The sequence below is a fragment of the Hemiscyllium ocellatum genome, chromosome 4 (assembly GCF_020745735.1).
Source record: "Hemiscyllium ocellatum isolate sHemOce1 chromosome 4, sHemOce1.pat.X.cur, whole genome shotgun sequence".
Classification (NCBI taxonomy): Eukaryota; Metazoa; Chordata; class Chondrichthyes; order Orectolobiformes; family Hemiscylliidae; genus Hemiscyllium; species Hemiscyllium ocellatum.
Genome location: NC_083404.1, coordinates 3,380,910 through 3,394,758, shown reverse-complemented (window position 1 = coordinate 3,394,758; position 13,849 = coordinate 3,380,910). Strand labels below are relative to the sequence as shown.

General features: G+C 44.4%; 1 protein-coding gene across 2 annotated transcripts in view; it reads right to left on the bottom strand.

The window, feature by feature from the left end:
- Positions 1–13,849, bottom strand: part of LOC132810337 (clavesin-1-like) — a 118,439-nt gene that overhangs the window by 102,773 nt on the left and 1,817 nt on the right. The window contains exon 2 of one of the 2 annotated variants that reach the window (XM_060822650.1): positions 11,716–12,293. In XM_060822650.1, the coding sequence (XP_060678633.1) occupies positions 11,716–12,104 (389 nt within the window). In that variant the 5' untranslated portion in view covers positions 12,105–12,293. The remainder of the gene's footprint in view (positions 1–11,715; positions 12,294–13,849) is intronic. The other variant, XM_060822651.1, reaches the window with a different exon arrangement.

Genomic DNA, 13,849 nt, shown 5'->3' with positions numbered 1-13,849 from the left:
CATGACCTCCTAACTCCTATACTCAATGCTCTGGCCGATAAAAGAAAGCATACCATGCTTTTTCTTCATTATCTTATCCTCGGCTAGATTTAGGATGCATAGGATGGGGAAAGAAACTGCAGGGGATGGGCACAATTGAAATGTGGAGCTTATTCAAGGACGACTACTGCGGGTCCTTGGTAAGTATGTACCGATCAGGCAAGGAAGATGTTGTCGAGCCATGGTTTACTAAGGAAGTTTAATTTCTCTTCAAGAGGAAGAAGGCGGCTTATGTTAGGATGAGTTGTGAAGGCTCAGTTTGGGCACTTGTGAGTTACAGGTTAGCCAGGAAAGACCGAAAGAGAGAGCTAAGAAGAGCCAGGAGGGGACATGAGAAGCCGTTGGTGAATAGGATCAAGGAAAACCCGAAAGCCTTCTCTAGGTATATCAGGAATAAAAGGTTGACGAGAGTAAGATTAGGGCCAATCAAGCATAGTAGTGGCAAGTTTGTGTGTGGAGTCAGGGGAGATACGGGAAGTGTTAAATGCATACTTTTTGTCAGTATTCACACTAGAAAAAGACAATAAGGTTGAGGAGAATACTGAGAAACAGACTAGATGGGATTGAGGTGCATAAAGAGAAGATGTTAGCAATTCTGCAAAGTACAAAAATAGGTAAGTCCCTTGGGCCTGATGGGATTTATCCTGGGATTTTCTGGGAAGCCAGGGAGGAGATTGCCGAGCCTTTGGCTTTGATCTTTATGCGTCATTGTCTACAGGAGTAGTGCCAGAAGACTGGGGGATAGTAAATGTTGTTCCTTTGTTCAAGAAGGGGAGTAGAGACAACCCTGGTAATTATAGACCATTGAGCCTTACCTTGGTTGTGGGTAAAGTGTTGGAAAGGGTTATAAAAGAAAGGATTTATAATCATCTGGAAAGGAATGCGCTGATTAGGGATAGTTAACATGGTTTTGTTGAGGGCAGGTTGTGCCTCAATAATCTTATTGAGTTCTTTGAGAAGGTGAACAAAAAGGTGAATGAGGGTAAAGTGGTTGATGTGGTGTATATGGATTTCAGTAAGGGGTTTGATAAGGTTCCCCATGATATGCTATTAAACAAAATATGGAGGCATGGGATTGAGGGTGATTTAGCAGTTTGGATCAGTAATTGGCTAGCTGAAAGAAGGCAGAGGGTGGTGGTTGATGGGAAATATTCATCCTGGTGTTCAGTTACTAGTGGGGTACCACAGGGATCTGTTTTGGTCCAATGTTGTTTGTCATTTTTATAAATGACCTGGATGAGGGCATAGAAGGATGGGTTAGTAAATTTGCAGACGACACTAAGGTCGATGGAGTTGTGGATAGTGCCGGAGGATGTTGCAGGTTACAGAGGGACATAGATAAGCTGCAGAGCTGGGCTGAGAGGTGGCAAATGGAGATTAATGTGGAAAAGTGTGAGGTGATTCACTTTGGTCGGAGTAACCGGAATGCAGAGTACTGGGCTAATGGTAAGATTCTTGGTAGTGTAGATGAGCAGAGAGATCTCAGTGTCCAGGTACATACATCCCTCAAAGTTGCCACCCAGGTTGACCTGGTTGTTAAGAAGTCACAAGGTGTGTTAGCTTTTATTAGTAGAGGGATTGAGTTTTAAAACCATGACATCACGCTGCAGCTGTACAAAACTCTGGTGCGGCCGCACTTGGAGTATTGTGTACAGTTCTGGTCACAGCATTATAGGAAGGAGGTGGAAGCTTTGGAAAGGTTTCAGAGGAGATTTACTAGGATGTTGCCTGGTATGGAGGGAAGGTCTTACAAGGAAAGGCTGAGGGACTTGAGGCTATTTTTGTTAGAGAGAAGAAGGTTGAGAAGTGACTTAATAGAGACATATAAGATAATCAAGAGGGTTAGATAGGGAGGACAGTGGGAACCTTTTTCATCAGATGGTGATGGCTAGCATGAGGGGAGATAGCTTTAAATTGAGGGGTGATAGATCTAGGTCAGATGTCAGAGGTGGTTTCTTTACGCAGAGAGAAGTAGGGGCATGGAACGCACTGCCTACAGCTGTAGTAGACTCGCCAACGTTAAGGGCATTTAAATGGTCATTGGATAGGTATATGGACGAGAATGGAATAGTGTAGGATAGATGGGCTTCAGATTGATTCCATAGGTCGGTGAAAAATCAAGAGCCAAAGGGCCTGTACTGCACTGGAATGGTCTATGTTCTATGTTCTTCCTGTGACTCCACTTTCAAGGAACTATGAACCTGCACTCCACGGTCTCTTTGTTCAGCAACACTCCCCAGGACCTTACCATTAAGTGTATAAGTCCTGCTAAGATTCGCCTTTCCAAAATGCAGCACCTCACATTTATCTAAATTAAACTCCAGCTGCCATTTCTCAGCCCATTGGCCCATCTGATCAAAATCCCATTGTACCCTGAGGCAACCTTCTTTGCTATCTATTATACCACCTATGTTAGAGTCATATGCAAACTTACCAACCATACTCTGATGTTCACATCATTTATATAATTTGAGAGAAACATTTTCATATGAATCGTTAAGGTGTGGAATGCACTCCCTGGGAGTGTGTGTGTGTGGCTAGTTCAACTGACACATTCAAGAGTAAGTTAGTCTGTTATTTGAAAAGGGACAATGTACAGCGTTATGGGGAAAAGGCAGGCGATGGCATGAAATGAGCTGTTCATCTGAAGGGACAGCACAGACATAATGGACTGAACGGCCTCCTTCTGCATTGTAACAATTCTATTATTCTTCAAATGGCTATTTCTCCAAAATTATGAAATTAGGACAACCCAACATAAATTCTAAACTTAAACCTTTTGAGAATAAGGTGGGTTCCATATTCTCAAAATATGGGGGACAGAAATTTAAGGTGTCTGGGATATAGATGTTGATAAGGATCAAGAAGGCAGCAGGAATAAATGGCTGTCAACTGAGAAAAGTGTATCTGAATGGAACTAGTTATGGGATAATGTGATTAGCTGGAGTTAGGGCTGGGCACATTGTGGAAGGCTCATCAAGGCTGTGCGGTCTTAGAAGTTGCCGGATAATGGTATTACAAAGGTGAGCCATGTCAGGGGAAGTAAAGGAAGTTCTTTAAAGTCAACACTTAAGGATCTTCTCAAAGGTAAAAGGAAGAAAAGTAATGTTCTTCAGAATACTTGTAGTGTCACCACAAAATGGAGCAGTGAAAATAATTCCTATTATTTAATAAGTGTGAACAGGAGGGGAATTAATTTAAACAAAACAGTAGAACTGTAGATGCTGGAAATCAGAAATTAAAATAGGAATTGCTGGAAAAGCTCAGCAGGTCTGGCAGCATCTGTGGAGAGAAATTAGAGTTAACGTTTTGGCTCCAGTGACCCTTCCTCAGAACTCAGTTCTTCAGAAATAATTTGTCCAATAAGATACACTGAGCATGCGCAGGGAAGAATGTTTCATTAACAGGTGACTTTAACTAACAAGATATACACTGGGACGATCCGAATAGTTTGGAAGTCAAGTAGATTAATCCAATTTATGATGACACCAACTATGTGTTAATATTAACAACCATTGAGTGATTGTATCTGATATGATCCCAAATCCAGACACGCAGAGGTCAAGGTCAAAGGTCAAGCAGTTTAAAAACTAAAACCATGTCAGTTATTGTTTGCAAGTGTAACTAAACTTGAAAGAAATGACTGGGGTAAGTTTATTTAACAGTATCTCAGCCCAAGACAAGTGGAGTGTTTTATATAAATATCTAATACTGAGCATTGTATAAATAAGATTGTACAAAAACAGGAATTGACCCTTCACTGGACTGGAAATGTTAGCTCTGCCTTCTTTCCATAGAAGTTACCAGATCTGCTGAGTTTATCCAGAAATTTCTGCTTTTGTTTCAGATTTCCAGCTTGCACTATCTTGTTCATTGAGATTGGATACCCAGGGTCCATGAGTATATATCACCTTACCCCTACCAGACCGTCGGGTTCCTCTCTCATTGGACTATAACCTGGTGTTGTGTGATTGTTAACTTTTTCTCATTACAGAGGGATGACTGGGGATACTTTAATCTCAGGGTCACCACACCTCAGGTCACATGAAACAAATTTGGCCTTGATTGAATCACTAGATTATTCAGAAGCTAAATGAATGGCGTTGACAAATTCTGAAGCAGGGGCAACGGTCAAAGTGTGTTTTTGTGACTGGAAGCCTGTGAAATTGGAACAAACCCAATATAAATTCCAGATTTGAATCTTTTGAGAACAAGATGGGAGCATTCACATGTAGGAGATGGGGCCACAGCTGGAGTATTGTGTGCAATGCTGTTCACTAAGCTTTTGGAAGGATGTGGTTCCATAAGAGAGGATGCAGAGGAGATTCACCAGAATGTTACCTGGGTCACAGCATTTCAGTCATGGGGAGAGACTAGACTGGGATTGCTTTCCCTTCGAATAGGGAAGGATAAGGGGATTTGGGTGAGGTATATAAAGATCTGAAATGCACAGATGTAATAGACAAAGAGAATGTTTTCCCCTTAGTAGAGAGTTTAATAAACAGGGGACACTGTTTTAAGGTAAGGAGCAGGTTTAAAGGGAATTTGAGGATTTTGTTATCCCCCACAGGGTGATGGGTATCTGGAACACACTGCCTAAAAGGGGGTGGGGAGGGGGTAGAGGCAGGAACTGTCAACAACTATTCAGATGATCATTGAAACACAGCAGAATACAAGACTACAGGTGCAATGCCGGAAATGGGATTAGAATAGATAAATGTTTGATGACAAGTGCAAGACACAATGGGCTGAAGGGCCTTTTTCCATGCTGTAAAAACTCTAACACTCTCTGTGAGTCTATGAAGGATGAAATAGTTCTTTGGGTTGAAATTAGAAAGGTGTTGAGATATGTGAATGCTGGTCAGAGGGTTCAGAGGTGCATGGACACAGCCGCAGATACAAACAATAGGAGAAAGAAAATTCTTTTCACATTTCCAAAGAGACAGAAACGAGGTAAGATTCATAATTAATGCAAAGGAACTGAAACTAAAGGTGAGCAAAACATACCCAATATTCTGCGCGAATGCTTCCTCAAAGATTTCCACAAGAAATGAAATTGATAACATGCCTTGTCTAAATAATAAATCACCATAAACAGGATGACTGCCTTTGTCATAAAGAGGTGGAAGTTTCTACAAAGACCAAATCACCATGGACGCTCCCACCCCAGTAACGACCTCCTACAACCTCTTCAGTCAGGGAGCAGATACAGAAGCATGAACACATGCACCGACAGGTTCAGGAACAGCTCTTTCCCCACTGTTATTAGATTGATGAAGGGACCTGAAAATGTGTTGCTGGAAAAGCGCAGCAGGTCAGGCAGCATCCAAGGACCAGGAGAATCGACGTTTCGGGCATAAGCCCTTCTTCAGGGCTCATGCCCAAAACATTGATTCTCCTGCTCCTTGGATGCTGCCTGACCTGCTGCGCTTTTCCAGCAACACATTTTCAGCTTTGATCTCCAGCATCTGCAGTCCTCACTTTCTCCTTGATGAATGGACCTCTCTAACTTCAAATAATGTTGAAGTTGTTTTGCACACCTCCTCTGCAATGTTATCTGGATGAATCTTTAAAGACCATCAGATCTTTATATATCTCATCCAAATCCCCTTACCCTTCTCTGTTCTAAGAGAAAGCAATCCCAGTCTAGTTTCCCTCCGTAACTGAAATACTGTGACCCAGACAACACTCTGGTGAACCTCCTCTGCATCTCATGCAACCACATCCTTCTGATAGTGTAGTGACCTGAACTACATACAGTACTCCAGCTGTGACCCCATCACCTAACCCTGCAGCCTCACTCTGTCTGAGCACCCTAAGATCTGTGTCTTCGTTTGCTATGATTTGCCTGTTCTGCTCTCAATACAAAGTTTTTCACGGTACTTGGGCACACGCGACTGCAATAAATTAAATCAAAGCAAAATCCAAAAATGAATAAGTCTTCAGGAAAATAAGTACTAAGAGGAACTGTGATAGTATACTTTGTTTCAAATAGGCACAAAGCTGATGTTGATAAAAGTCTGATTTAATTCCGAATAACATAATGCCATGGATTATCATGAGTTAACCTTAGGATTTATTTAGATTCATGAACACTAGCCAACATGGATTCCGAAGGGAAGATCCAGTCTGACTGAACACATAGGCCTTTTCAAAGAAGTGACCTTTAAGTGGACGCTAGAAAAGCTTTCAACATAGTGCACCCAGATTTTCAAAATATATTTATTCAGTGGAATGTTGCAGGGGTCAATATTCAGCCATTTGTAGCTGACACCCATCACCGAATTTTAAAACTAAGTAAAAATTGCTCACAATTCCAGGTTTTTTCACTTTGAAGAGAAGGCTGATTCTGAAATGATGAAGCATGAAATATTCTCAAACAAGAGATGACAGATGTAATGTGTGAGGAAGAGGTGACAGATGTAATGTGTGAGGAAGAGGAGACAGATATAGTGTGTGAGGAAAAGGTGACAGATGTAGTGTGTGAGGAAGAGGTGACAGATGTAGTGTGTGAGGAAGAGGTGACAGATGTTGTGTGTGAGGAAGAGGTGATAGATATAGTGTGGGAGGAAGAGGTGATAGATATAGTGTGGGAGGAGGAAGTTTTAAAATGGAGATAAGGAGAAACTGCTTCTCTCAGAGGGTTGTGAATCTGTGGAACTCACTGCAGCGGAGGGATCAATCAACAGCTTCAAGGAAGAAATCGACATGTTTCTGATGAGGAGCAGGACAGTGGCGAGCTGGCAGGAAAGTGAATTCAAGACCAGAATGAGATCAGGCATGATCACATTAAATGGCGGAGTAGGCCCAATGGGCTGAATTGCCAACTCCTGCTCCTAATTCCTGTGTTCCAAAATAAATTAGCTAGATTATGTAGGTGGTCAAAACAATGGCGGATAGAATTCAAGGCTGATCTAGTTGTGCACGTTGGGAGAGAGCTGCAGCACCCATTCTCGAAAGATTGTGCACAAATAGCTGATGACGCGATGAAAGAGAATGAAAACTTAGTCAATTCAATGGGAGTGATGTTGTGATATCCTAACAATGGAAACAGGGCTGTGATACCTCAGAGATAATGAGATGTCTAGAACTGTCAACCTTCAGGCCCTGATGGGGCTATGCAATGACACTATTGAGGGGTTGATCAGTGCATTTCATTGGACACACAAAGCCCACATGGAAACAAAACGTTCTCCAACATATCCAATGGCTGAATTAACAGAACAAGTTGAACGCTGGTCTTTGCACCCCTATTGGGAAAATGTAAGTCAGAGAAAGTCATCCCAATGTACATTACATTCTGGCCAGGCCACACCTTCACTTCAGGATCCAGTTTTGGTCAGTAGGACACAGAATACTTGCAAGCACTAGATCTATTCCCAAGATCTATCTCTGGTATCAACGATGTGAGAAATAAAGAATGTCTGAAAAATGCATAAATGTTTACGCACTGAAAGGAGGTCATAGAGTCATAGAAATAAAAGCACAGAAAAGGACCTTTCGGTCCAACTCATCCATGCCAACCAGATATCCTAGATTAACCTAGTCCCATTTACCAATATTTGACTATATCTCGCTAAACCCTTCTTGTTCACATACCCATCCTGATGCCTTTCAGGTGTTGTAATTGTACCAGCCTCCACCACTTCCTCTGGCAGCTCATTCCACACACGTACCACCCTCTGTGTGATGAAGTTCCCCTTTTAAATCTTTCCCCTCTCACCTTAAACCAATGTCCTTTAGTTCAGGACACCACACCCCAGGGTAAAGACTTTGTCTATTTACCCTATCCATGCCCCTCATAATTTTATAAGCCTTTATATGGTCACCCCTCACCCTCCCTCGCTCCAGGGAAAACAGCCCCAGCCTGTTCAGCCTCTCCCTTTAACTTAAATCCTCCAACCCTGGCAACATCCTTGTAAATCTTTTCTGAACCCGTTCAAGTTTCATAACATCCTTCCGATAGGAGGGAGACCAGAATTAAATTCCAAAAGTGGTGATTAAGAGATTATGGTATTGATCTGTATGGGATTGCAAATAGGATAGGCAAAGTAAATACCGAAAAGTAATTTAAACTGAATTATAATATTAGACTAAAGGGACACAGAGTCAAGCTAATAAATGGTAAAATTTTAGACTGGCATCATGACATTTTTTGCTGCAAGACAATCAACTCCATAAATTAGAGTTCAGGTACAGGAGAATCCCATAAACGATCTGATGCTGCAATGGGACATTTCTAGGTTCTGGATGGATGGATGGACAATGGACAACCTTTAGAAAGTGTTCCCATGAGCACTTGAAGTGTCATAACATTCAAAGCTATGAGCCTAATGTGAGAAAGTGGGACTGGTGTAGCTAATAGTTGAAATAGCTGCACAGAGGCTGATATCCCATCACCAAGTCACCCTTTATTTACCCGTGAATAGTATGTGGACTCTGACCACTCAGCTCACAACCAGGCCCTAGAGTAAGGAACAAAAAACAAAGAACATTACAGTACAGGAACAGGCCCTTCAGCCCTCCAAGCCTGTGCTGATCCAGATCCTCTATCTAAATCTGTTGCCTATTTTCTAAGGGTCTGTATCCCTCTGCTCCCTGCCCGTTCATGTATCTGTCTAGAAACATCTTAAATGATGCTATTGTGCCTGCCTCTACCACCGCTGGCAACGCGTTCCAGGCACTCACCACCCTCTGCATAAAGACCTTTCCATACATACCTCCTCTAAACCTCTCCCCTCTCACCTTGAACTCATGACCACTAGTAATTGAATCCTCCACTCTGGAAAAATGTTTTTTGCTATCCATCTTATCCACACCTCTCATGATTTTGTAAGCCTCAATCACGTCCACCCTCAACCTCCTTTTTCCAATGAAAATAATTCTAACCTACTCAATCTCTCCTCATAGCTAGCACCCTCCATACCAGGCAACATCCTGGTGAACCTCCTCTGCACCCTCTCCAAAGTATCCACATCCTTTTGGTAATGTGGTGACCAGAACTGTACATGGTATTCTAAATGTGGCCAAACCAAAGTTTTATACAACTGTAACATGATCTGCCAACTCTTGTACTCAATACCCCATTCAATGAAGCAAAGCATGCCGTACGTCTTCTTGACCACTCGATCGACCAGCATTGCCACCTTCAGGGAGCAATGGGCCTGAACACTCAGATCTCTCTGTACATCAATTTTCCCCAGGACTTTTCCATTTACTGTATAGTTCACACTGGAATTGCATCTTCCAAAATGCATCGCCTCGCATTTGTCCAGATTGAACTCCATCTGCCATTTCGATGACCATCTCTCCAATCTATCTGTATTCTGCTGTATTCTCTGACAGTCCCCTTCACTATCTGCTACTCCAACAATCTTAGTATCATCTACAAACTTGCTCCAAATCATTTATGTATATCACAAACAACAGTGGTCCCAGCATGGATCCCTGTGGGACACCACTAGTCACAAGTCCTCATTTTGAGAAACTCCCTTCCACTACTACTCTGTCTCCTGTTGCCCAGCCAGTTCTCTATCCGTCTAGCTAGAACACTCTTGACCCCATGCGACTTCACCTTCTTCATCAGCCTACCACGGGGAACCTTATCAAACTCTTTACTGATAAACCCATTTTCTTCCACATGTAAATAGATCCTATCTCTCAGTATCTTCTCCAGTAGCTTCCCTAACACTGACATCAGTCTGACCAGTCTATAATTACCTGGATTATCCCTGCTACCTTTCTTAAACAAGGGGACAACATTTGCAATTCTCCAGACCTCCAGGACCTCACTCGTGTTCAAGGATGCTGCAATGATATCTGTTAATGCCCCAGCTATTTCCTCTCTCGCTTCCTTCAGCAACCTGGGATAGATCCCATCTGATCCTGGGGACTTGTCCACCTTAATGCCTTTTAGAATACTCAATACTTCCTCCCTCCTTACGTCGACTTGACCTAGAGTAATCCAAAATCTCTGCCTAACCTCAACATCCGTCATGTCCCTCTCCTCAGTGAATACCGATGCAAAGTACTCATTAAAAATCTCATCTATTTTCTCTGACTCCATGCATATCTTTCCTCCTTTGTCCTTGAGTGGGCCGGCCCTTTCTCTAGTTACCTTCTTGCTCCTTATATATGAATAAAAAGCCTTGGGATTTTCCTTAACCCTGTTCGCTAAGGATATCTCATGACCCTTTTTAGCCCGCTTAATTCCTCGTTTCAGATTGGTCCTACATTCCTGATATTCTTCCAAATCTTCTTCTGTCTTCAGTTGCCTAGACCTTATGTATGCCTCCTTTTTCCTCTTAGCTCGTCTCACAACTTTACCTGTCATCCATGGTTCCCTAATCTTGCCATTTCTATCCCTCATTTTCACAGGAACATATCTCTCCTTTAACTGTCATCAATCTCACTTTAAAAGCCTCCCACATATCGAATGTGGATTTCCCTTCAAACAGCTGCTCCCAATCTACATTCCCCAGCTCCTGCCGAATTTTGGTACAGTTGGTCTTCCCCCAATTTGGTACCCTTCCTTTAGGACCACCCTCGTTTTTGTTCATGAGTATTCTAAAACTTATGGAATTGTGATCACTATTCCCAAAGTAATTCCATATTAAACTTCAGCCACCTGGTCGGGCTCATTCCCTAATACCAGGTCCAGTATGGCCCCTTCCTGAGTTGGATTATTTACATACTGCTCGAGAAACCCCTCTTGGATGCTCCTTACAAATTCTGCTCCATCCAGACCTCTAACACTAAATTAATCCCAGTCAATGTTGGGAAAACTAAAATCTCCTATCACCACCACCCTGTTGCTCCTACATCTTTCTCTATATATTTGTACCTCTACCTCACACTTGCTGTTGGGAGGCCTGGAGTACAGCCCCAACATTGTTACCACACCCTTCCTGTTTCTGAGCTCTGCCCATATCGCCTCACTGGTCGAGTCCTCCATAGTGCCCTCTTTCAGCACAGCTGTGATATCCTCTCTGACCAGTAATGCAACTCCTCCACCCCTTTTACCTCCCTCTCTATCCCACCTGAAGCATCCATATCCTTAGTTGCCAATCATGTCCTTCCCTCAACCAAGTCTCAGTAATAGCAATAACATCATACTCCCAGGTACAAATCCAAGCCCAAATTCATCTGCCTTACCTGCTATACTTCTTCCATTAAAACAAATGTACCTCAGACCACCAGTCCCTCTGTGTTCATCTGTCACTTCCTGCCTACTCTTCTTCCCCTTAGTTATTATCTAGTTCCTTACAGGAGTGTCCCAGTCACTCCTGTTTATATCTGTCAGCCAGGGCTCCCTGATTGGCCCCAGGTTGACAGACCAATCAGGGATCCCATACCTAATGAGATCCATTTGGCCCTTTTCCCAGTCACTACAGTAGTTTAACCTGATGGCACAGCCTGAATGGGCCAAAGGGCTGCTTCTGTACAGTGTGATTCTGCAGCTCTCTGGATGGATGGGCAAAAGGCAGTTTCCTCAGCTTCACCTGTGACGTGTAATGTGCAAATGTTAAGGTGCTAATAAAGTTAGAGATCTTTCAAAAGAAGATTGAAAGCAACACTGAGGTTGGACTGTGTGAATAGCAGCACACCCACACTCAATAAAAGCTGTCATTCTCAAAGATCAAATAAGGAGAGAACTAGCGATATTTTCACTTTTACCTGCTCTGGTCCCAGTTGGCAGCGAACAGTGCTAGAATTTTCCGACCACAGTGATCTGGCTGTGACAGCACTCCCGGGAAGCCGTCGATCAGAGCACGCTTGATGCCAGGATCGTCAGGTTTGAAATTTTTGAACATGTCCAGGTTTTGCTGCCGATACTGGAAGTACTGAGCGAGCAGTTTGAAGGCCTCGAAATGGTTAAACTTCCTCGCTCTGAGAAAGCGCAGGATGAAGGCATCATCTGTCCGCAGGAAGCCGATGTCCGGCCGCGTTATGATCAGGTCTCTGACATGCTGGATATCCCGCTGTAAGGCTTCACGGTTCTCATTCAGTTCCAAGCGAGATTTCTCGATGATTTCAGCGCTGAGGCCGGATTGCAGATGGGTCATTTTGGCAACAGCGAGGCTTCTCTCTGGATCTGTGGCAGTCCCTTTAGCAATATTCAGACTTCACTATCACAGAGAGTGAGCGCAGTCTCCCCATGATACCATTCCCCAGTGTGGTACCAGCTCACTCAACATCGCCTTCCACCTTCCATCCAAAACCTGTTGCTCAAGACAAGCCACATGACTGACCTTCTGAAACAGAGATGTGTGTAAAAGAGAGAGGTCCATTAGCCAAAGTGTCTACCTTCACCTGGTCCCCCACCCTGTCACTGTCCCACTATCCCAAGTCCCGACTCCTGCCCACCTGTGGGGTAACATATCTGGGCATCTTCATTACAAATGATCCCATTTACTCCATCTCACTGCCTCCACTCAGCTACACGTTAGTACGGATCTCAGGAAAAACGCTGGAAGCGCTGATCAGGAACGGTGAAGAACTGTCCTTTCCTGTCGCTTCTGTCTAAGGGTTTAAGTGAAAATGATCATTCTGGATCAGTTCCGTGGGAGAGGGCTGACCTTGGGCTGTTCTCCTGAAGGGCCCTGCTGGTTTCGGTTCAATACAGACAATGCTGCAGGACAATGCATCTCCAAACATCTCACACAGAGAAAAAAAAACCCATGAAATTAGGGTCACGGAAACTAAACCAGGCTCCTGGAATTCCGTGAGCAAATCCCTGAATCCAGCGTGTTCACTCACCCGAACTCGAATTAAAAACCTGGTGCTAAACAGCGTTCCCTGATTTAAATCAAAACCCTCCAATCTCTTGGAATAAAAATTTCGATCTACTTCTGAAAACCGCCTAGCCCGGGGTTTGTGCAGCTGCCTGGGCTTTTCTGGGAATTATTCCGTTTAGTCACGGTTATTGTACGGTTTTTTTTAACGGTTTTGTAGCATCGTCCCTTCAAACATTTGTGTGCGTGTGTGTGTGTGTGTGGTTGTGGGTGGGGGTGTGAGTGTGTGGGTGAGTGTGAGTGTGGGTGTGGGTGTGTATGGCCGTGTGTGGGTGTGTGTGTGGGTGTGGGTGGGTGTGGGTGCGTGGGTGTGTGGGCATAGGTGTGTGGGAGAGTGTGGGCGAGTGTGAGTACGGGTGTGCGTATGTGTGTGTGGGTGTGTGTGAGAGTGTGTGTGGGGGTGGGTGTGTGGGTGTGTGGTGTGTGAGTGTGTGTGTGTTTGTGTGAGAGTGTGTGTGTTTGTGTGAGAGAGTGTGGGTGTGTGTGAGTATGGGTGTGTGCGGGTGCGAGTGTGAGTGTATGTGTGTGTGTGAGTGGAGGTGGGGGTTGGGGTGGGGGTGGGTGGAGGTGTGGGTGTGTGGATGCGAGTGTGGGTGTGTGAGTGTGAGTGTGTGTGGGTTTGAGTGTGGATGTGTGTGCGCGTGGGGGATGTGCGTGGGGGCGTGTGAGAGTGTGGGTGTGTGAGTATGGGTGTGTGCGTGTGTGAATGTGGGTGTGAGTGTGGGTGTGTGTGGGTGTGTGTGAGTGAGTGTGAGTGGGAGTGGGTGTGGGGGTGGGTGTGGGGATGGGTGCGGGGATGGGTATGGGGATGGGTGTGGGGATGGGTGTGGGGGTGTGGGGTGGGTGTGGGTGGGTGGGTGTGGGCGTGGGTGTGGGTGAGTGGGTGGGGGTGGGTGGGGGTGTGTGGGGGTGTGTGGGGGTGTGGGTGTGTGTGTGGATGTGAGTGTGGGTGTGTGTGTGTGGGTTTGAGTGTGGATGCAAGTGCGGGGGGATGTGCAGGGGGGTGTGCGGGGGGT